The 20,860-nt window shown below is 57.7% G+C and overlaps 8 protein-coding genes across 8 annotated transcripts; 5 read left to right on the top strand and 3 right to left on the bottom strand.

Moving 5' to 3' along the window:
* Nucleotides 1-887: 887 nt before the first annotated feature.
* Nucleotides 888-2,405, top strand: COL26b_011921 (uncharacterized protein; the record flags this gene model as incomplete). The annotated part of the gene is made up of 1 exon (XM_053184574.1): nucleotides 888-2,405. One exon carries the CDS (start codon nucleotides 888-890, stop codon nucleotides 2,403-2,405), a length of 1,518 nt encoding a protein of 505 aa, XP_053031482.1.
* A 419-nt stretch (nucleotides 2,406-2,824) lies between these two features.
* Nucleotides 2,825-3,666, bottom strand: COL26b_011920 (uncharacterized protein; the record flags this gene model as incomplete). The annotated part of the gene is made up of 4 exons (XM_053184573.1): nucleotides 2,825-2,869; nucleotides 3,024-3,199; nucleotides 3,259-3,310; nucleotides 3,556-3,666. The coding sequence occupies 4 exons, from the start codon at nucleotides 3,664-3,666 to the stop codon at nucleotides 2,825-2,827; spliced, it is 384 nt and encodes a 127-aa protein (XP_053031481.1).
* Nucleotides 3,667-6,400: 2,734 nt separating this feature from the next.
* Nucleotides 6,401-8,526, top strand: ERF2 (Eukaryotic peptide chain release factor GTP-binding subunit; the record flags this gene model as incomplete). The annotated part of the gene is made up of 2 exons (XM_053184572.1): nucleotides 6,401-7,702; nucleotides 7,750-8,526. The coding sequence occupies 2 exons, from the start codon at nucleotides 6,401-6,403 to the stop codon at nucleotides 8,524-8,526; spliced, it is 2,079 nt and encodes a 692-aa protein (XP_053031480.1).
* Nucleotides 8,527-9,098: 572 nt separating this feature from the next.
* Nucleotides 9,099-9,974, top strand: COL26b_011918 (uncharacterized protein; the record flags this gene model as incomplete). Its single annotated transcript, XM_053184571.1, has 1 exon — nucleotides 9,099-9,974. The coding sequence occupies one exon, from the start codon at nucleotides 9,099-9,101 to the stop codon at nucleotides 9,972-9,974; it is 876 nt and encodes a 291-aa protein (XP_053031479.1).
* Nucleotides 9,975-11,859: 1,885 nt separating this feature from the next.
* On the top strand, nucleotides 11,860-13,721 carry COL26b_011917 (uncharacterized protein; the record flags this gene model as incomplete). The annotated part of the gene is made up of 2 exons (XM_053184570.1): nucleotides 11,860-12,149; nucleotides 12,380-13,721. The coding sequence occupies 2 exons, from the start codon at nucleotides 11,860-11,862 to the stop codon at nucleotides 13,719-13,721; spliced, it is 1,632 nt and encodes a 543-aa protein (XP_053031478.1).
* A 189-nt stretch (nucleotides 13,722-13,910) lies between these two features.
* Nucleotides 13,911-14,997, bottom strand: COL26b_011916 (uncharacterized protein; the record flags this gene model as incomplete). Its single annotated transcript, XM_053184569.1, has 3 exons — nucleotides 13,911-14,670; nucleotides 14,745-14,900; nucleotides 14,975-14,997. The coding sequence occupies 3 exons, from the start codon at nucleotides 14,995-14,997 to the stop codon at nucleotides 13,911-13,913; spliced, it is 939 nt and encodes a 312-aa protein (XP_053031477.1).
* A 250-nt stretch (nucleotides 14,998-15,247) lies between these two features.
* On the bottom strand, nucleotides 15,248-16,562 carry COL26b_011915 (uncharacterized protein; the record flags this gene model as incomplete). Its single annotated transcript, XM_053184568.1, has 3 exons — nucleotides 15,248-15,397; nucleotides 15,448-15,661; nucleotides 15,727-16,562. The coding sequence occupies 3 exons, from the start codon at nucleotides 16,560-16,562 to the stop codon at nucleotides 15,248-15,250; spliced, it is 1,200 nt and encodes a 399-aa protein (XP_053031476.1).
* Nucleotides 16,563-19,077: 2,515 nt separating this feature from the next.
* COL26b_011914 (uncharacterized protein) lies at nucleotides 19,078-20,286 on the top strand (the record flags this gene model as incomplete). The annotated part of the gene is made up of 1 exon (XM_053184567.1): nucleotides 19,078-20,286. The coding sequence occupies one exon, from the start codon at nucleotides 19,078-19,080 to the stop codon at nucleotides 20,284-20,286; it is 1,209 nt and encodes a 402-aa protein (XP_053031475.1).
* Nucleotides 20,287-20,860: the final 574 nt, after the last annotated feature.

The raw sequence follows: 20,860 nt of genomic DNA, 5'->3' as shown, positions 1-20,860 counted from the left end.
CACCACAGGAGACACAGACAGAAAAGATTGACGGGACCACGTCCACCACCACCCCTGGCCGGAGGTGATGTAATGCGGCCTCTCACCGTGCCATCCGTACCTGACGTTAGCCCTCTCCCGGCCGTGTCAAAATTTTTGTCGGGGCCACCACGTGATGCGCAGAGTCCACCGTCGCGCCAACGCACATCATCCACGAGCGCTGCCTCGGCCAATGAGACGCCGGGGATGACCACGGCGCACGGCGATGGCGGATCCCAGCTTCGGCTCCGGACCAGTGACGGAGAGGCGGGGGCTGAACACACACAGTTCATCCTCACAGTGTGTGTGTGTGTGTGCCTTGTCTGCCAGCCTTCTCCTCTTTAGGTCTCTCCCACGCGGCGGCTGTGACTGTTACTGCTGCTGCTGCTGCCACTGTTAATTACTGCTGTTGCTGGTTTGCTGCTGACTGCTGACTGCTGCTGGTTTGCTCTCTGTCCCGTCCTGTCCTCCAACCACGCGGTGGTCTCTGTTTTACCTTCGAAACATGAGTCGACGCGGTTCGCTGTGAAGTTCTTTTTAGCTTTCTGCCTCTTTCACGAGCAACGCCCAGCTCAGCCCAGCTCAGCTCCCCCTCCGAGCTTCCCTCTTTCTCTCTCTCTCTCCCCCGCGCCGCCGTCCCAATTCCCCTCCTCTTCCTCCCTCCTCCCTCTTCACCTCAAGCTCCGCCCGTTGCTGCTCAGCTCTTATCGCTGCAGCTTGGTTGGTCGCCCGCTGCATCGCCTTTTTTCCCCTCCCCCCGACTCCCCAAACCCCTCCATCACCACCCCCGCCTTAGTTCCGGCGTGTGGTGATTTTTTTTATAAGACGACGGAAAAAAAAAGAAAAAAAAGGACAAAATCGTCTCCGCCATGGCCGACGCAAGCCCCGCCAAGTCCACAACCTCACCCCGACCGCAGCTCACCTCGTCCATGAGGAGCAGCTCCTTCCTGCGCGAGCACCAGCAGTACCGGCCGCCCCAGCATCCGGAGAGCCGCTTCGGCATCGACACCGTCGTCGAGGACCTGAGCAACACCTCCCTCGCCTCGCCGCCCAGGCATGGCCACTCCCCCGGCAAGAATTTCGTCGCCTTCAATGGCGTCCCCTCCGAGGAGAACCCCCCGACCATCGTCGACAGCGGCCTGAACCACACCTACTCTCACCCCAACTGTGCCCCCCCTGCCGGCAAGCCGCGCTCCGACCGCCTCATTGCGACCCTGTTCTATAAGCCGAACGGCAAGCATGCCTCTCCCACCGGCGCCGGCGTAGCAACAGCAGCCGCAGCATCCGCCCCGCCCGCCGGCGCCGCCGCCGCTCTGGCCTCATCCTCCGACGCCGGCAGCACCAAGGAGTCCATCCCGGCCAACTTCGCGCCGACCCAGAACCCGGACTCCTTCCCCCTCGAGCCGCCCGCCTCGGAGCCCGAGAAGCTCGACCACCTCTACGGCTCCTACATCTCGCCCATGTGCGTCTCCTCCTTCCTGCACCTCATGTCCACCTTCCCGCTGCCCGCCGGCCACGACGGCTCCGACTACACCTCCTCCCACCGCTGCCTCGACACCCAGCCGAGCCCGCGCGTCGTCGAGCTCACCCTCGACCCGGCCCCCTGCCGCAGCTACCTCTCCCTCACCGACCTGCGCCGCCACGAGCTCATCTACCGCTTCGAGCGCGAGTGGGGCGTCGACGTCGCCCTCCAGCCCGACTCTCTCTGGCGCCGCCACCCGCGCCTCGTCGTCTTCGACATGGACTCCACCCTCATCACCCAGGAGGTCATCGACCTGCTCGCCGCCCACGGCCCGCCCGGCGTCGCCGAGAAGGTCGCCGACATCACCCACCGCGCCATGCTCGGCGAGCTCGAGTTCGACGCCGCCTTCCGCGAGCGCGTGCAGCTTCTCAAGGGCGTGCCCGCCTCCTTCTTCGAGACCCTCCGCCCTGTGTTGGACGTCACCCGCGGCGTGCCCGCGCTGATCAAGGCGCTCAAGCGCCTCGGCGTCAAGACGGCCGTGCTGTCCGGCGGCTTCCTGCCGCTGACGGCCTGGCTTGCGGGAGAGCTCGGCATCGACCACGCGCACGCGAACGAGGTTGTCGTGGACGAGGCGACGGGCGCGTTGACGGGCGAGGTGAAGGGGCTGATTGTCGGGAAGGAGCGCAAGCGCGACCTCCTCGTGGAGATTGCGGGTAAGGAGGGGATTGATCTGTCGCAGGTCGTGGCGGTCGGCGACGGGGCGAACGACCTGCTGATGATGGGCGCGGCGGGGCTCGGCGTGGCGTGGAACGCGAAGCCGATGGTGCAGATGGAGGCTGATACAAGGCTGAACAGCGAGAGCCTTTTGGATCTGCTGTATCTGTTCGGTTTCACTGGTGATGAGATTGAGCAGCTTGCTTCGTAGAGAGAGCGGGCCGGGCGGGTGTGGTGTAAAATGGGGGAGTCGTCAAGGACTTGGCGTAGGCGTAGGCTGTGATGTGAGGTGTTTCGGGGAGTTGGAGCCACCTCTGGAGGCTTGTTCGTGGGAGTATCAATACATGCCACCTGACCTAATTGCATGCTGTTGAAAATCTGATACCAATTTCTTCGAGTGAGGGCGGGAGATTTCCAGGACAGTCATTTGAGTCTTGACTCATGTTTAGATGAGAGAAACTGCGTAAATGAGAGTGAACGTAAAGCCATTCTGTAGGGTAAACAAGAAAATTGTAGCAAAAATTCTGAATTCGCCCTATCTACACATGAAAACCACACCTTCCGTCCGTTGCACAGCTTGCGCGAATGCCCGTGTCTTCTTCGTCTACGCTGCCGGTATCATTAAATTCTTTAGTAGCCGTCCTTGCCCCACTTGTTGTACTTGTCGTGCAACTCCTGTAGGAAAAAACAGTCAGCCTGGAGGTGTCCTTGATTCGAATCTTGAAGTATCCGTCGTCCGCGAGGCTGGACTTCCAGCCTGCCTCCGCACGACGAATGACCATCCTCCTCACGGGACTCATGAATTCCTCGCCGGCATGGAAAAACGCACCTTGGGGAGAGTGACGTCGGGGATGATGACGGTGTTGACGGCGCTGGGAGCGTCCTTGGGCTCGTTGTTGGGGTTGCCGCCGGGGTGGTACTTGTACTTGCCCTCGGAGTCGGTCTCCCAGGGCATACCGGCCTTCAGGACGGCGCTCTCGGAGGTGGAGGTGGTGGGGGTGCGGCCTGCGGTCGAAGGTCAGCGGGATTGCGGAAAATTGCGAAATGGGTTGGGGTGAGGTTACCGAAGTAGAGACCAGCACCGCCGAGCGCGGCAGCCATGACAGCGCCGAGGATCTGTCGTAGAAAATTCGATTAGCTTCCATTTTACGTCGGTTTCCCCGTCCCCCGCACGCCAATCGACCCAAAATGCCATGTCATGTCCGTCTCGGCAATCTCCAGGTCGAAATAATGAACTATGCGTGTTCGGCGGGCGGCGTTGTGGTTGTGATCGCGGGGAGGGAGGCATCGTGATGTAAGGCTTTATTTCGGGATTTGGAGAAACTGGGTCTTTTTGGGGCTGGGTGGGAGATATCACGCACGTAGAGCTCGGGGTTGCGCTTGGACTCCTGGGTGAGCTGCTGCTTGGCGTGGTCGTCGGCGAAGCGGCGGAGGGAGGTAGAGAAGGTGCGGCGGGCGACGAAGGAGGCCATTGTTGCGGTGTTGCGCGGGCGTTTGGTGGTGGGATTGGGTGTGGTTGTGAGAGGTGAGGTTCGGCTGTCGTATGATTTCGGAGCTTCGAGACGGGATTCCAATGTTGAAATTCGGGAGAAACGATTGGCCGGGTGAAGGGAGTGAGGTAATTGGCCAATGGTGGGTGAGGTGAGTATTACCTCATACTGTATGGCTTTGGTGCATGCTATGCGACTAAAGAGGTCGGGTGGTTTAAGCAGGATACTTTGCTAAGCAGATTTCGATTGCCGTCCTGCGTCGAAGCCGGTGAATACCCGAAATTCACGGCTCGATTCTTGCGATCTTGCCCACTGATATCAAAATAGTGCCAGAGACGCCCTCAAATACGTGGCCAATGCACAGCAGCACCAACTGGCCGGCAGTCCTGATGGCCGTGGTCAGCAAAGCTACATACCATTGGCCATCCCGGACTTATTCGTGCACATAGCTGAATGCTGACCTCCGAAGCTGTTGAAGTCTTTGGAATCATTCTTGTTAAAAGTCACGATAGACCGCCTGGAAATTCCATTATGGAGATTCAGCGACAAAATGGCACATCAGCCGTACCTACTGCAACCTGGCGCACGTCGAGTAGTTGGGTTTCTCTTCGGCTTAGCAAGCACGCTTTGTGCCGTTGCGGCTCTCAACGATGTGGAGCCCGTGTCGCTCGGCGAAGTCATCATGATCATCATTTCGCCAGTATTGTCTTTGGTGGCGGCGTCTCTCGAAGGAGTTTATGAAGCAGACCGACAGATGGAGTTACGCCTACGAGATGAAGATGGGTGAAATCCAGCAATGAATGTGAGATCAGAGTCCAAAAACTGCGCGCGACCAATAGGCTCTCTCATCGATCACCCGTACTCCTTAAGACGAAAGATTGCCGTGATGGATGCGATCTGAGGCAGCCAATAGAGAAACAGGCTAACGGTGTTACATTCAGGAACATCCCGTGTTCGCAACCTTCTGTCTATGCTTCTTGGGGCTTGTAAGCCTAGTTCAGATGTCGAGACGTGCGGTTCGTGTCGGCACCGGGAGATGGCATATGCAAGTGTTTCGCTGATGGGATGACCCATGTTTCGACAGCGATGCAAGATATGGAAAACCAGACGAATTCGCGGCGGTTTAGCGTTGAGCAATTTCGGCATGAATGGATTTCATCGACGTCGCAGAAGCGGCAATGCAGAGTCTCAGTGTTTCCCGCGCGTATCTGTCAGCAAATCGAGTGAGTGCTCTTGGAATGAGTGGTTCAAGCATTTCCCTGTGACACAGGTTATTGGCAGCGTCCTAAGAGCGAGGTCTAACCCGGGATTCCGGGTAGATCGCGGCGGACCCTCGACGACGTTGCAGCAGCCTCAACGGCTCACCAAAGAGGGGCAAGACGCGTCTCTGGCCATGTGATTCAATGTCAACATCGACCAAAACAAGACAGCCCTCATTCCGAGGACCGCGAAGAACATGTCAAAGAACGAACGAACGCCATCGACAGACTTTGAGGCTAGAACAAGACTGGCCCGTGCGGGATATCCCAATCTCAATTCTCAGGTGCAGGTCTGGCGTCGCAGCGCTCAGGTCGCTCGTCGCTCGCGCGCAGACAGACGAAGGTCGCAATGGTGCCTGAACGGTTCCATCGTCCCAGAAATCTCGTCACCCCGGCATTGCAGCCGTCACGGGCGCGGCGTCCCGTTGGCTGCTGTGCTGCTGTAGCAATTTAAACCTGGAGCCCCCAATGCGGCAATTGCAATCAAAATTGGCTGGCACAACTGCGTGCCGCTATGCATAAACAGGCGGCCATAGCCGTTTCAGAGGGGGCCCGAGCGCAGCTGCTATCATTTCTGCCGTATCAGACACGCAGGGTTCTGTTAGTGATGACAGGCGGCAGCTACTTGTCGAAGCAGCACAGCTAGTCCCGTCTGGGTGGTTGTGCATGCACAAAGCACGGATATACCCAGGCACATCCATCGCCCCCCTTACTGCGTCCTTCAGTGTCGTGATGTGCCCCCCCCGGCTCTGCCTTATGCTTTTCCCACCCATCTTCCCTTCCCTGGCCTGGCCTGGCCTCGCCAACCTTTAGTCAGTGGAGGTTGCTTTTTCGCCTGTCCTGGTGGCCCGTCTCGAAAAAAGGAACTCCAGGCAAGACAAGAAACTCCATCTCTGGTCGTCTCTTTTCCGCTGCTTCGCTCATTGTCACGGCCTATCCGCCAATCCTTTTTCTTTTCTCTCCCACTCCGTCACTCTCTCACCACCTTAGATCCATCTTCGACGCCCCGACGTCCCAACGATACGACGACACGAATACCTACAAACCCACACACTCCCTCATTCACCTACTCGACCTACCGACCGTACCATACCGACCTTACCTTAATTCACGGGCCTTTTCCCCGTCTTCTACTCTTCGCACGACCTTTTTTTAATACCCTTTTCCCACCGCACACTCTGCGCTCCCACCTTTTTCGAACCTTCCGCCCTGCATTACGCCGAGCCTACCGGTCCTATCGCGCGCCCACGCACGAAATCGTCACGTCCGCCAAAGCGCCGATTTCTACCCCCGACGCCCTCTGCCGCCCGACCATTTCTCTTCTCGACAGGTCTTCATCCGAGCCTTTACCAACCTCACGATATTGATCCCTGCCTAGAGAGCGACATGTTATAGTGGAGAACCGATACGAATACCCGAATAGCGCCGACAGCGGTTTACCGATTGCAGCGCCGATCATGGCCTCCAAAGACCAGGGCTCCGGCCCCAACAAACCTCCCGCCGACGATGACGGCTTCCCGAAACCTCAGTTCCCCGGACGCTCCGACAGGCCAGGCCCGCCGAGCATCATCTCCTCGCGTATGACCGATATCGCGTCCGACGACGGTGGGGAAGCCGCCACCCAGCAGACTCTTTCCGAGAACCCGCGCAGGAAAAGCGGCATGGCCTCCGAGACTGTGTCGCGGCCAGGAACGGCAAAGACAGGCATGTCTGGATCCAGGGAAGGCTGGCGACGAGGGCCTCCTCCGCGACTGAACTACATCACGAGTCTGCACGAGAAGAGGGGGAGTATTGGCGGGGGCAGTACTGCCGGCTCTGTCAACACTCGGCCGCCCAGTTCTGCCAGCCGCAGCCATGTCCCATCTCTCACGTCTTCGGCCTTTTTTCGTCCCATGAGTTCCCAGAAACTGCAGGCCCAGCGCGGCGGCGCATCTCGCCCCTCAACCCAAAACCGACAACAACCGACTCTGGAGGATGCCGAGCCTGCGGAACCGAGTCCTGCGGCCGCGGCTGCTGTGGCCAGTGGCGGACCGAATGCTCGACACAGCGTCATCTCAAACCCGGTTTCGAACCCCGTTGCTCGCCTTCAGAGGCAGCTCAGCGGTGACGGCGAAGGAAGGCCACCTCCATCTCGAGGAACTGAATACACCGACCAGGGAACCTACGACAGAATAACCGCCAACACCAGCCCGACACACGGCCATTACCCAGCAGGCAGCATGTCTGAAAGCGTCACCCCGATATACCGCCAACAGCGCAATAGCCGAAACCTCAGCGTGAATGTGGACAGACGGTTCAGGGATCGAGGCAATCAGAGCCCCGCCAAGTCACCGCGATCCTTCCGCTCAAGCTTCTTGCTGCCGGGGAGAAGCGACGGCGAGCAGAACAAGTCCAACCGAAGCTTGCCGGGTGCCGAGAAGCTTTCTTCAAATGCGTCGACCCCGCGACTGAACCCGGTGGACTCCTCGAGACCCGCAGACAAGAACAACTTGAGGAAGTCCAAAACCAACCTGGGCTACGTCTTTGAATATTTTGAAGGAAACACTGTCTTCTGTCTCGGTGGTCGTTTCCAAAACACCAAGCATAGGCCAGTGAACGTCGCCACGGGGCTGTTCATCATCATTCCTGCTGTGCTCTTCTTCATCTTCTCTGCACCATGGATATGGCATAACATTAGCCCTGCCATACCCATAACGTTTGCATACCTCTTCTACATCTGCATCTCCTCCTTCCTCCATGCGTCTGTTTCTGACCCTGGTGTAAGTTCGACCCTCCAAGAGTGAGTGAAATTGCTGACATGCCTCAGATTCTTCCTCGTAATCTTCACGTTTTCCCTCCTCTGGAACCCACCGAAGACCCCCTCCGACTAGGCCCTCCGACAAACGACTGGACTCTCATCAAGTCCGCCGAGTCCTCCACAGCAGCCATGGAGGTTCCCGTCAAGCACTGCCGAACGTGCAACATCTGGCGACCTCCTCGCGCTCACCACTGCCGTCTCTGCGACAACTGCATCGAGACCCACGACCACCACTGCGTCTGGCTCAATAACTGCGTTGGCCGACGTAACTACCGATATTTCTTTGCCTTCGTGTCATCCGCCACATTCCTCTCGCTCTACCTTATGGGTGCCTCTCTGGCCCAAATCCTCATCCACATGAACCTTTCCGGCATTTCCTTTGGCCAATCCATCAACGACTTCCGCGTCCCGTTTGCGATGGTTATCTACGGTTTCATTTCGTTCCTGTACCCGGCCGCCCTAATGGGCTACCACATCTTCTTGATGGCGCGAGGCGAGACGACTAGAGAGTATATCAACTCCCACAAGTTCATCAAGAAGGAGCGCTTCCGGGCCTTCACCCAAGGCAGCATGCTCAAGAACTGGATCGTTGTTCTCTGCCGACCTCGGCCACCTACCTACTACCAATTCAAGAAGCGGTACAACTCTGGCGACCAGCGTCTCGGTGCCTACAGGGAGCAACCCAAGGGCGACTCCCAGGGCATGGAGATGCACAGCGTGAAGCCAGCGTCCGGGTTCCAAGGCCCCGTTTCTTTACGCAACGAAGCAAACACTGCTACGACATAATTTTTTTTTTTTTTCCTTTTTTAACTTGCTTGGTGCTCGGCGTTGTCCATGGGAGCGATCATGCGTCTACTGGATCCTGGATACCTGTAATGTATGTTTTCTATTATACCCGCCTCTGCCTGCATACCAGGTGGACAGACAGCGCTTGTTATCTTCAGCATGGGAGATGACAAGCTACGACATGAGGCTGGGGCGAACCGCTTCATACCTGGAGCTTGTACATAGACAATTGGCGCTACTCACTGCGCTTGCAAAAACAAACCTTAGCGAATACCCAACAATCAAGTCTATAGCCGTAGTGAAGTGATGTACGTTGCAAAGTGAATCACCGCGAATGTCCTGTTTCCAGCGGCGTGCTACCGTAGCCGCAACATGTTTTCACTTCATCACTGGCCAAATCACAACTGCTTGGGAATTAGTCACCGTGCCACCATAACCAGCAAACACCTTATAAATACCCTCCACATCCTGCGCAGAAGGATTTGCCCAGGAGCAGTCGTGGCATAAAGTGAAAGCCTGCACATCCCCACGAGAATCCTCAGTTGTTGCAAGACAGACACACGACTCTCACAATGCACTACGAATTCGACGGATACTCCGAGGCCAGCAACTCGCCGGGCCGCGCCGCCGCCACGCGTGCGCAAGGCGGTGGACAGAACCGGGACCAGCGGCAAGATCACAACAACAGCAACCGCAGCCGCGAGGAGAACAACCAGTACCCCGACGGCTTCTACCGCGGAACGGGCCGCTTTGCGCGTGAGAACTTTGAGAGCGAGCGGCGCGAGCGCGAGCGTGAACGCGGCCAGCAGCAGCAGCAGCAGCAGCAGCAGCAGCGGACGTTTGGCGCGTCGCCGTATCGGTCTGCTGCGTTTGAGTACATGGACACCGGGGGCAGGGGGAGGAGCGAGGAGGAGTGGGGACGGGTGTTTATGGAGGCTTTCCGGAGGAGAGCCGGTGGAGATGGAGGAGGTGGTGGTGGTGGCGGCAGGATGGGCATGGATGAGAGGGAGGGTTACGGAGGAAGAGGGTATGAGCCGCGCGGATACGGAGCGGAGCGGGAGATGGGTTTTGAGGAGTTTCTGAGCGGGGTCTTTGGAGGTGGGGGGTTCGGCGGGCGCTTTGGCCCGGAGGCCGGTGGCTACGGCTACGGCTCCGGTGGTGGTGGTGGTGGTGTGGGGGTCAGCTTTGAGGAGATGTTCGGGCCGCCGCCTGGCTTCGGCGAGGGCTCCTCCCCCGGTGCCGGTGGGGGTTACGGTGGAGGAGGAGGTCCGGGGTACAGCAGGGGAGCCGATGAGCAGAACGAGCGCGACCGGCGGGGAGGCGCGGGGATGACGCGGGACGAGTTCGATAGCATGTTCCGGGCGCGGTTTGAGGGCCCGAGCATCAACGGGTATGCGTCCGGACCGCCGCCTGCTGATTTGTTTGATCGGTGGTATACGGATTGGTAGATGGATGGATTTGGCTGGCTGGGTGGTAGTGAGTGAGTGAGTGAGTGAGTAAAAACCTACAACATGCGGGTGGGGATCGGTAGTTGCAGCTCGGCAGATGTATCCGTAGCGAAATCCAGTGCAACAGTCTCTCTTGCGTCGCGGTGACATTCGGGATTTGGTGTTTCGTGAGTACACCGCTGCGTGGCCTGATCATGGGCCGGGAACGCTCGGGGAGGGGGCTACAAGAAAACAAATCAGACATGATGTGCGATTTCATTCCAAATCACCCATGCCCATCGGCACTCTTTTGCGTGTCACTCGAGGTGTTCATCCAGCCTGCCGCGTTCCATGCTTGCTTGATAGGATGGGCCGGGAGAGGGACCAGGGAAGGTTGCTGCGTGGTCAGCATCTCCGTCAATTGAGGGGAAAGGGGGAGCAGAGATATTGTAATTGCAGCCGAATGAAGGCTGAATAATTGCAGAAGGGGAAGAGGATGGGCTTGTCTGGGTGCATTTAAGGAGTTATTCTGCCGAGGTGTGGTGAGCAGTGGAGGAGAGGTATGTGGATGTCGTGCTGTGTGCTGTGCTGTCAAGACGCGGGGGCCTTTTGAGTTCCCGTCCTTTGTTCTCGACCACCCCCGTTTCGAGGCCGGATCGCCGGTTCGACATTTCACTGCCATTCGAGACGAACACCGGAGAGCAAACATCACGGAACAGCAATCAGGTTACCCCTCGTACCACCCACCATCACCACCACTCACCCATCGAGGCTCTTGAAGTTGTTGAATCAAGGTTGCATACGCCACTCCGCCCCTCCGCCAAATAGACTAAGAAGACTGGACTGACCCGCATCTACCTCGCTCAAGCCCATTCTGATCCCATCATCATCATCAAACCACCTCCAAATCCCGAAAACAACACAAGCCTCATCGCCCTTTTTGCTTAATGTTCCTTTCACGCCAGACACGACCAATCAACTCCTCCGGCACGCGCCGCATCCGCGCAGCTCCCGCCGATGCCCACCAAAAGCCGACCCTGCACGGGAAATCTCGCTAAAGCTGCGAAGTCCTTTTGACCTGGGCCAATCACGGATGCTGCTCGAGTCGGGGGGGGCCCAACGTCACATACCACCGCCCGCCGGCCTCCGTCATCCCCCCCTCGTTGCGTGCTCTTGGTCCTCACATCCTCTCCCCTTCGCCTTCTCCCGCCTCCTTCAGGCTTCCAAGGACGCCCTTCCAACATAAGACCGAACTTGCTCTGTTTCTGTGCGTGCGCCGCACCTTTCCCACAATTATCTCGCTCGGTCTGCAGTTCCCGGCCCCCAAAAAGAAGGATTCGGGCGCAACTCCTGGAAAGGGGAATTGCTCTACACCTATCATATTCACTCTTCCGTCCTTCACAGTTTTTGGGACCAGCAGAACGGAGGAAGGATTCGCCAACCAACCCCCAAGCTGAAGCTTCCTCGCTCTTACACCGAACTTATTACTGAACCAGGAAATCCCAGGAAAGGCGCCTTCGCCCGATCTTGCTGACGGCGGAGCCCCCAATCTCTCCATATCTCCCTCCCCTCGGACTTCAGCTCTCTGCTCCTCCTCCCGTCCCCCCCAGCCTGGGGGATTCCCCTCTTTTTTTCGTCCTCGTCTGGGTTGTTGTGCGGTTTATTTGGCTGAACGGGGGTGGCTTGGGCTGTCCCCAAATCTGCTTGTCCCGCAGCCTCGAGCCTCGCGCGGGAAAAGGACCACCTATTTGCTGACCGACGACTACTCGATCGGGCGAAGAGGAGACGGAATAGTCAGACTGGATTGGACTGGATCTGGACCTTGGAAAAACCTTGGAACTCCACGCCAACCGCAAGCCCAGCCCGCCGCCGCTGCGCCCGACCACCACCACCACCACCAACCACCATGGAGTCTCCGCAGCAGCAGCAGCAGCAGCAGCTCTCCCCGTGCCTCGAGGGTGCCGCTGCTGCTGTTGTTCCTGCTGCTGCTGCTGCTCTGTCTGTTCCTGTCTCGCCTGTTGACGTCCCCGTCTCCGCCCCTGTGGCGCTGCCAATAGTTACCAAGAGCAAGGTGTACGCCACAGAGGACCATTGGACGTGCCACAGGGGGATCATCACAAGGCTGTACCGGGACGAGAACAAGACGTTGAAGGAGGTCAAGCAGATAATGGAGGAGACTTACTACTTCCATGCAACGTAAGAAACCCACCTTGCCCAACCCATCCATACATCCGTCCAAAGCTAGTTCACACTCTTTCCCACCCTTGCTCCTCTTAAAACCCCTTCCAAAGAAGAATTACCCAAAATTCCACACACCATGTTAAACATTCTCTCCATCCCGTCTTTCGACAAGGCCCAGGAAGAGATTCGGGGTGTGAAGTAATGAAAAAAAATGGGGACTGACACGAACGTTACCCGCGCTCTAGGGAGAGGATGTTCAAGACCCGTATCAAGCGCTGGGGCCTCGACAAGAAGTTCAAAGAAGCCGAGGTCCTGGCCATGCTCCAGGTCAAGAACAAGCGCGACGCCGCCGGCAAAAAGACCCGCTTCACCGTCCGCAACCAGGAGGTCGAGTGGGAGCGCATCGCCCACTACCTCAAGCGCCGCCCCGACCTGCAGCGCGACCCGCGCTACGCCTCCCCGGACCAGGACCAGGACGCGCAGCGCGAGCTCGTGCGGCTGCTCAAGGGCGAGCCCGGCCTAGTTGCCGGCGCCGGCGCGGTGGACGAGCAAGACTACGAGGCCGTCGCCCGCTACGACATCCGCTGCCGCACGCCCTCGCCCCCGCCGATGCCGCGCGTCATCGACCCGGCCGCCGACCTGCGCATCCCGGACGAGATCCTGCGCCTCATGAAGGGCTTCTTCGACGGCGCGTTCCAGGGCCGCATGTGGACCATGGTCGACGACACGCTCTGCGCCGCCGGCCAGCGCGTGCCGTCCCGCGACCGCCCCAACCGCTGGGGCGACTTCATGAGCGACACGCACCGCCACATCGTCGGCCGCCGCGGCGACTTCCGCGGCGCCCACGCGGCCTTATGTGCGCAGCTCGACGTCCTCCGCTGGATCATCAAGGACCAGGACCCGGAGCTGGCCTTCTTCCTGTGCTACTCCGTGCTCAGCCAGCCGCGCGACATCTCCGAGTGGCTGCTCCCGCACATCTGCACCCTGCACGAGCAGGTCCACGGCCCGCGGCACCCGCTGACCCTGATCTGGGCGCGCATCCGGCGGGTCGACCGCAGAGAGCGCGTGCGCATTCTACACTCCCTAGTAAAGTACGGCGCCAAGGACCTGGAGAAGCGGCTCGGCCTGCTGAACATCACGATCCACTACATCCACGGGCTGCAGGGCCAGCTGCTCGCGCGGCTGGGGGAGACGGGCGGCAGCGACTTCGCGGAGATGACGGCGCTGTACGCAAGCACGTCGGCGGCGTACATGGCGCAGGGGCGGCTGCGGGAGGCGTGCAAGTGCCTGTTCGCGCTGGCGGGCTTGCAGCTCACGGCGCAGGAGTTTGAGCAGGCGCGGCTGACGCTGGAGCGAGCGGACGACAATATTGTGGCCGTGGAGCGCGCGGAGGGGCGGACGCCGACGACGATGCGGGTGTGGCAGTACGGCGAGATGGGGCAGCTGAATTACACGGTAGAGAGGGCGAGTAAGTACGGCGAGAGCCTGGCGATGGCTAGGGCGCAGTTTGGGAGGAGTAGTCCGCAGGCGTTGATGACGATGTTGTCGTGGAGGGGTTCGTGGCCGTATATGCAGGAGGCGGCGTGAGGGAGATAGGGGTTGAGGGGAAAGGGGGAGATTGTTCAAGACTGGAGAAGCAATTCCTGTACTTCTAGTAGCGATACCATATCAAAAGTAATTCAAGGTTAGCATGGCCGGCGTTCGACACATCATGTCTTGTCACAGTCGTCTTCCGCTGGTGTGTTTTTGATGTCATTATGTAGAATGACTGGCCTACTACTCCGGGGCATCGTGGTTGAAGTACAACGCGTCAGGAGGCAGCAAACCGTCCCAACTTCCGGGCATGGCCTGTCCTCCCGCGGCAAAGACCCAGTCGAGGTCAAGCCGCATATCCATATCAATCCCCTCGTGGTCGACCTCCCCCCTCTCATCCACCACACCCGGATCTCCCGGCTGCTGCGACGGCGATATGCTCTGAAAGCTGCCCACGCTTCTCGACCCCGCAGGGCTATCCGTCCTCGCCCTCTTCCTCGACTGGTTCCCCGCGGAGGCCGCCCTCACCAACCCTCCACCACCCGACGTCGGTCCCATCCCCGGCCGTCTCGCCGCCGCCGCCGCCGCCCCGCTCAGCCGTCGCGACTTCAGCTCCCACTTGCGCTGCAGCATGAGCAGAAAGTCGCGCGAGCGCTTGGCGCACTCCCACGAGGCGGACAGCTCCTCGAGCGCGCGGAAGCAGACGCTCAGGTGCGTGGCGGTCTCGGCGGTCTTGGCGCGGCGGCGGCGGCGACGGCGCGACATGGACGCGAAGATGAGGATGATGGCGGCGGAGAAGATGACGGCGACGCCCTGGATGTTGACGCGGCGCAGCGAATAGCGGCGCTCGTAGAGCAGGATGAGCTTGGCGACGGCGGCGGCGGACTCGATGCACATGCGCTGCGCGTGCATGTAGCCCGGGCCCTGCGGCGGCTGCGGCTGGAGGTAGGAGGAGGACATCCAGGGGCGGTGGGCGTGGATTACGTTCTGGTAGTATTGCATGCTGTTTGTGTGAAGGTTAGATGGTGTCTAAGCTGTGGCGAGATTTGGAATATGGGGGGAAAGGGGGCTACTGACTGGAGGAGAAGGACGTGTGGCAGGTATGTTCCTTCGGTATCCTCGAGGTCGACTTGGAGAGCTTCGGGGAGGTTCTCTTTCCAGACGAAGAGCAGGGAGACAATCTGCTCGTTCTTTTCTTGGAGAACGTTTCTTGGAATCTTGGAGTTGCCGTATCTTATAGAGCATCGTTAGTCGTCTTATTCGCATGCGGGGGGTAGCTTGGAGTCTTGAAAGTAAACCACACTTACAACGTATGCCCTAAAGGAGCCATGATCTCGCACAGCTCAATTCTCTGAAGGCTGACATCCTCGATGTGATAAGTCAGCGCTGCTGGAGGAGAGCCATTGCTGCGCGGCGACGTATAAGGCAGCCAAGCTGCAGCCCCCGAAGCGCCAGCGACCGGCTTTTGCACTGTTATGTCGTCGAGGCTGACGCGGAACGGCCGGCCTCGATAGTAACCTAGAGTTCTTTCAGGAGACTACATTAGGACTCGAGAACAAGAAAGTCTGCGCGTGCTTCACTTACTGATCCACAACATACGTCCCCCAAAAGACATTCCGACGCAGGTCCGCTTCCGCGGGCGTCAGGATGCCCTTTGTAACGTAGGGAGTCATGTCCTTGTGAAGAGCCAAGTCGAAGGCGAGGCGGATGGCCATTCCTTTAGGGATGTTCTGTTAGCGCGGATGTCCTCAGCTTCCCTCAAGAAACGGCGCAATGATACAGTACCGCTGTACAACCAGCCCCTGGAGTCTCTATTTGCTCCGATTTCGTGGCTGCTGAGGACGACCATCGCTTGAACGGTCGACACCGAGGGCGAGTCCAGCTCAATCTCCAACAAAGTCTTGGCGCGCGCGGCAAAGAAGTCGGGCAGAGACTTGGGAAACGTGACAAAGTTCGGATGGTACCGGGACTCGAAGGCAGCGCCGAGAGAACACCTGGATCGCGTTAGAAACATGCTCTTGCAATGCCTATTTTCCGTTGGGGGACCGGAGCAACCAACATTGCGTTTCTGAGAGCCTCAGAATAATACGGTGTGTCTTCCTCCCGTTCCAGCCACTTGTACTTGGCGTCCTCGTACAAAGTCCGATCGACAATATGCGAAAAAGGGTCCTGCCACGCAAAATAGAGGTTGATCAAGTGCTCTTCCAGATCTGGCGGTATCGTCTTGCCGTAGCCCATCATGTCCAGATGCTCCTGCCCGTCGTTCCGCACAGTTCGATCAACTGCCAACGTGTCGCTTCCCGCGGGCATCTCAACAAGACTGAAGTTTGATGTCGGCCCGTAGTAGGAAATCTGCCCGTTGGGCCCGATATGCAGGGACCCCAGCCGATCTGATAGTTGGTTGACGAGGTCTTCCTCCGTCGTCCCCGATGCGCTGTCGTCATTCTCGTTGTCGCTCAGCGCACCGCCGCCCTCTCCCGAGTAAGAGCTGAGCAGAGGATGACTGGGTGCGCGCACGCTTGCGACGTCGACGCCGGGAGCGATGATGTCTCCGTTCTCTGGGGGGCTCCAGTCCCAGTCCGCAATGACCTTTGACGCAGCATCCCTCGGTTGAGCCCATGTCGCTGGCGTGTGACCGTGACGGACGGCGTCGAAACCAGAAGCGGCTGCGTCGAAGGACAGGCCAAAGTCGGGGGGCAGCTGGCCTGGTGGCGCCATGGGGTGCACAACAGGGAGAGCCGGTGCAAGCGGATACTGACCAAGTGACAGTGCCGGGTCGATCGGTAGTGCTGAGTTCATGGATGGCGGCGTGGGTTTCTCCAGCGTGACTTGGACGTTGGAGAGACCCAGAGTTTCCAGGATCCTGTTGAGGCTCTTGCCCTCCTCTGAAGACATCGCGGGCGGCTGGAGCCCATTTTGACTGATGAAATGACAAAGCTGATCGACCCTGCTGGAAAGCAACTCTACAGCAACGCGCAATGAAAGCCTATTCCCGGTAAGGTCAACTTCCGACGACTCTCATAATCAATACAAAACTCACTTGCGTTTGTCCTCCCCAGCTTGGTATCTACAGTCCCTACGTTTGTTCTTGCAGTTGGAACATGTTGGCGTGGCACCGTCACACTGTGGATCGTTAGCCTGTGAAATTCGGCAGATGCCGCAGAGATGAGGTAACCTTGATCTTGCTCTCCCTGCAGGAGATGCATGCAGTCGTGACATGTCTCCTCTTGGACTCGGGCTTCGATGGTTGAGGCATGCTGCCCCCTTGGCCCCGGATCAGCCTTGGTCGTGGTTGAAGGAGTGGAGGTTGAATTTGGCTAATTAAGGAAGGCAGGGTCTCATGCGTGCGCACGATGTGGTGCGGGTCGGTGGCAGCTTCTTGGCCGGTCCGGAGGCCCCACTCACGCACCTCGTCGCGACGCAACGTGTATCTAGGTAAGCTAATAAGCACTCCGGAGGGTACCCTATGTCGGGGGTGGCTTAGGTGGAATTAAGCCTCGAATCGCGGGGCGCGTGGACGCCGGGCCTGCTGCCTGCAGGGAACCTGCTGGACGCTACGGCAAACTACACCGCTATGATAGGGTGCTAAGGCTTTGGTAGCAGTTTCTAATGGTCGAAGGCCAGCCGTAGTCGTGCTCCCCAAAACCACCACGCCGGTCGATGAGTCGGTATTTTGGTTCATCCGACCAAATGGTGCATAGCAAGTGGAATTTGACTCGAATGTTGACTCGGTTTCGCTTTCTTCTGCTGTTTCTGGTGGTGGGATCCTAGAAAGGGACTGTCAAGAAGGCCCTCGGTCTCGGAACTCATACCTCGGACCACAGCCAACATTGGTTGAGCCTCAAGTAAAGAGATGGATGATGATAAATATCCCAAGCCGCCAAGCGGTCGTATTTATTCACACAATGTCTGTCGTGTAACTCCCCGCGTAACCAAAATAAGCTTATCCGTACGAACCTGTAGTCATACCGAGGCATCGCGAGTCGGCCGAACAGTACCGAATGTCGAAGGACATCGGGCCGTGCAGAACTCTCTAGAGGTTCAGAGTTTACAGAACATGAAGCGTAAAACCCGTCCTATTTGCTGAGTCGTAAAGTAGAGACACTTCTACAGCGGGAAGCCTCCCCGCACTCGTAAAGAGTCCGAACCACGTTGCGGAGTCCGAATTGCGATTGAGTCCTACGTTGACGAACTCGCTTTTCGAGACAAATACAGTAACAAAAGGCAGCGACATACCGCTGTAAAGTCTCGTAGCGACCAACTTCGGTGATGATGGAATATGAATCAATAGAGATCATAGCAATTTAGCAGCCTGCAACCAATCCGGCGTGTTTCGCGGCGCTGGTAGGCGCCGAACCCCGATCATGGCTCGTAACGATTCGAAGACCATTCGCCGTTAACACCGAGTTTGGATACATAATAACCTTGACTGCTTGCAAGGCATGTAACAAGCTCAGTTTTATGGGTTACTAGAAGAGCTAGTATTGCCATAGATAGGTCATAACCTACTGAGTAGGTCCTCTCGATGTAAGCTTTATGCTTTTGCTAGAGAATCAACCTAGACGTGGCAAGGTTACTCCTTGGCCGCTCGGCCAGTTCCGAACATGATCAGTGCGCTTCGCAAGCTGTATACTGAACAGGAAGAGAATATTCCAAGCCTTGTTGTTTGAGGGGTAGACGAACAGCCTTCTTCCTTCTCGGGGAAATGATCTTGAATGACGACAGACCATCATCCTTTGGCACGCCCCGTGATCGGATGGCATCGGCCAGTTCTCCCCGCCGACGCCGTCATAAACTAATGAGTCTAGCATATGGGGCCGCCCGATGAGCCTCCCGGAACTACGGTCCGATGAAACGTTAGATCTGAGGGCACAGCGAGATCTCATAGGGTGATCGGAAACCATATCCCGAGATCTCCACTTCACGAGACCTGGGGATTTAACTACGCATGAAGATATTTCCAAACAATCTGGACCAAAAGCTACAAGAATCGCCGCGTTTAAACGTATAGATTAAGGTGGCTTGTTCGGCTCAGCCGCCGGTGCTGGCAGAGTACACTCGCGGAGCGATCCGGGGGTGGGCCCGCCGAGAACCGGCCCCATCCGGACCTGAAACGGGTAATTCTGGCCGATGGAGAAGCAGCCGGGCGTTTCCCAAGAATCGTTGAATAATTCCCTTTCCAGAACTTCTCAGAGAAAGGAACGCGTTATACAGCAGTGAACGACGCATGACGTACCAAACGTCTTTGAACGAACCAAGCCAAAACACTGTGGAGAGAAAACCCACCAGGTCACGGTCTTAAATACCCCGCGCTTCCCCTCCACAACTACGACAATTGACTTCTTCAAAGCATCAACAGAGTCCTCTACACACCACTCTCATTGTCACGACATCTCACACGAAAGGAAACATGACCATCCGTAACGGCCAGACGAACGGGGCTCGGCCCTCCAGCACGTCATCCGCACGTCTCTTCTCGACTTCTGAAGCCTCCGCAATAGATTCATTCGCATCCCTCTGCTCCCAGTCAGCAACACCGGAAGACTACCCCTTAGCCGCCTCGATCGAGAAGAACATCCCCATCTACGACCTCCCGCCGTACGCCAGCCTCGACGCAGACCAGCGCGCGGCCCTCCAGGACGAGTGGTACCGCGTCCTCATCTCCGGCCCCGGCGTCTTCGTCACCAAAGGCCTCTACCGCGACAGGTCCCTAATCGAAGCGGCCAACGCCGCCTTCGCGTCCATAATCGAGGAGGAGAAGAAATCAGGCGTCGCAAAGGGCGACCACTTCGCCAGCGCCGGCAAGAACGACCGCATCTGGAACTCCTTCAGCAAGCACGGCCTCGCGGACCCGGCGTCGTTCGTGAAATACTACGCGAACCCCTACCTCGGCCTCATCTCCAGCGCGTGGCTGGGGCCCGGGTACCGCATCACCGCGCAGGTGAACAACACGAAGCCCGGCGCCGCGCCGCAGGTCTGCCACCGCGACTACCACGTCGGCTTCCAGACCGCCGCGGCGTCGGCGCAGTTCCCCCGCGCGATGCAGGTTGCCAGCCAGCTCTTGACGCTGCAGGGTGCTGTGGCGCACTCTGAGGTCCCCATCGAGAGCGGGCCGACGAGGCTGCTGCCCTTTAGCCAGACATTCGAGCCTGGGTATGTGGCGTACCGACGGCCCGAGTTCAACGAGTTCTTCTTGAAGAATTACGTGGCGTTGCCGTTGGAGGTGGGCGACGGGCTGTTTTTCAACCCTGCGCTGTTCCATGCGGCGGGGGAGAACCAGTCGGTCGATGTTTACCGGATGGCGAACTTGTTGCAGATCAGCAGTGCTTTTGGCAAGCCGATGGAGTTTGTCGATGCAGTTCCGTTGGTGGAGAAGAGTTGGGATCACTTGGTGAAGTTGTACGACGAGCAAGGGATGAGTGAGGAGGTCAAGTCTTTCATAGCTGCCGTCGGCAACGGATATCCTTTCCCAACAAATCTTGACAACAACCCGCCGAGAAATGAGGGCATGGCCCCAGAGTCGGAGCAAGACAATATCACCAGCAGTCTAGTAGGCAAAAAGAGCAGGGAGGAGGCGGTAGATGCGTTGAGGAGCTTTGTCACTAGGTCAAGGACATAGATAGAAACCAAGACTTGGATTGCTCATATGAAACACAGCGATATTATAGTTCAAATAAGTAGTGAAGGAAGGGAGACGATACCATACATCTCGTTCGTCCTATAGATTTATGTCATAAATAGGAATAAGGTGGCGCGGTGTTTGCTAATCCCGAGGACTGAGGACTGGCTGCTACTTCAGTAGCTTTACAAGAGATAAAGAAGCTTTGTGATTAGACTGGAATAGGAGCTTTCCAGGAAATGACGTTATATTTATACCTTGTAAAATTAAGGGGGAGAGGTGCGCTTCCTACTTCAAGGTGCATGCCTAGACTGACCTATTCTAGACACTGAAGCCGCTAATGATCTGGCTGTGATAAGAATAGGGCCATGATAGGTTTTGCGATAAAATTTCCAGTAGATAGATACCCTTGAGGGGTTAGGCCTCGCTTCATCAAGGTGGCTTGGTCTTTCCCCTCTCTGTCCTTGAGATAATGCTTTAGTTTAGGAAAAACGGGGGTTTTCACGGTATTCATTCTGCTCCTGTACATGAACAATTTGAATCGGGATTTTGCCGAAGTGAAGAAACATCACCA

This window comes from Colletotrichum chrysophilum, assembly GCF_026319265.1.
Source record: "Colletotrichum chrysophilum strain AFK26 chromosome Unknown scaffold_156, whole genome shotgun sequence".
In the NCBI taxonomy this organism is placed as follows: Eukaryota; Fungi; Ascomycota; class Sordariomycetes; order Glomerellales; family Glomerellaceae; genus Colletotrichum; species Colletotrichum chrysophilum.
This window is presented reverse-complemented; position numbering and strand designations above follow the sequence as displayed.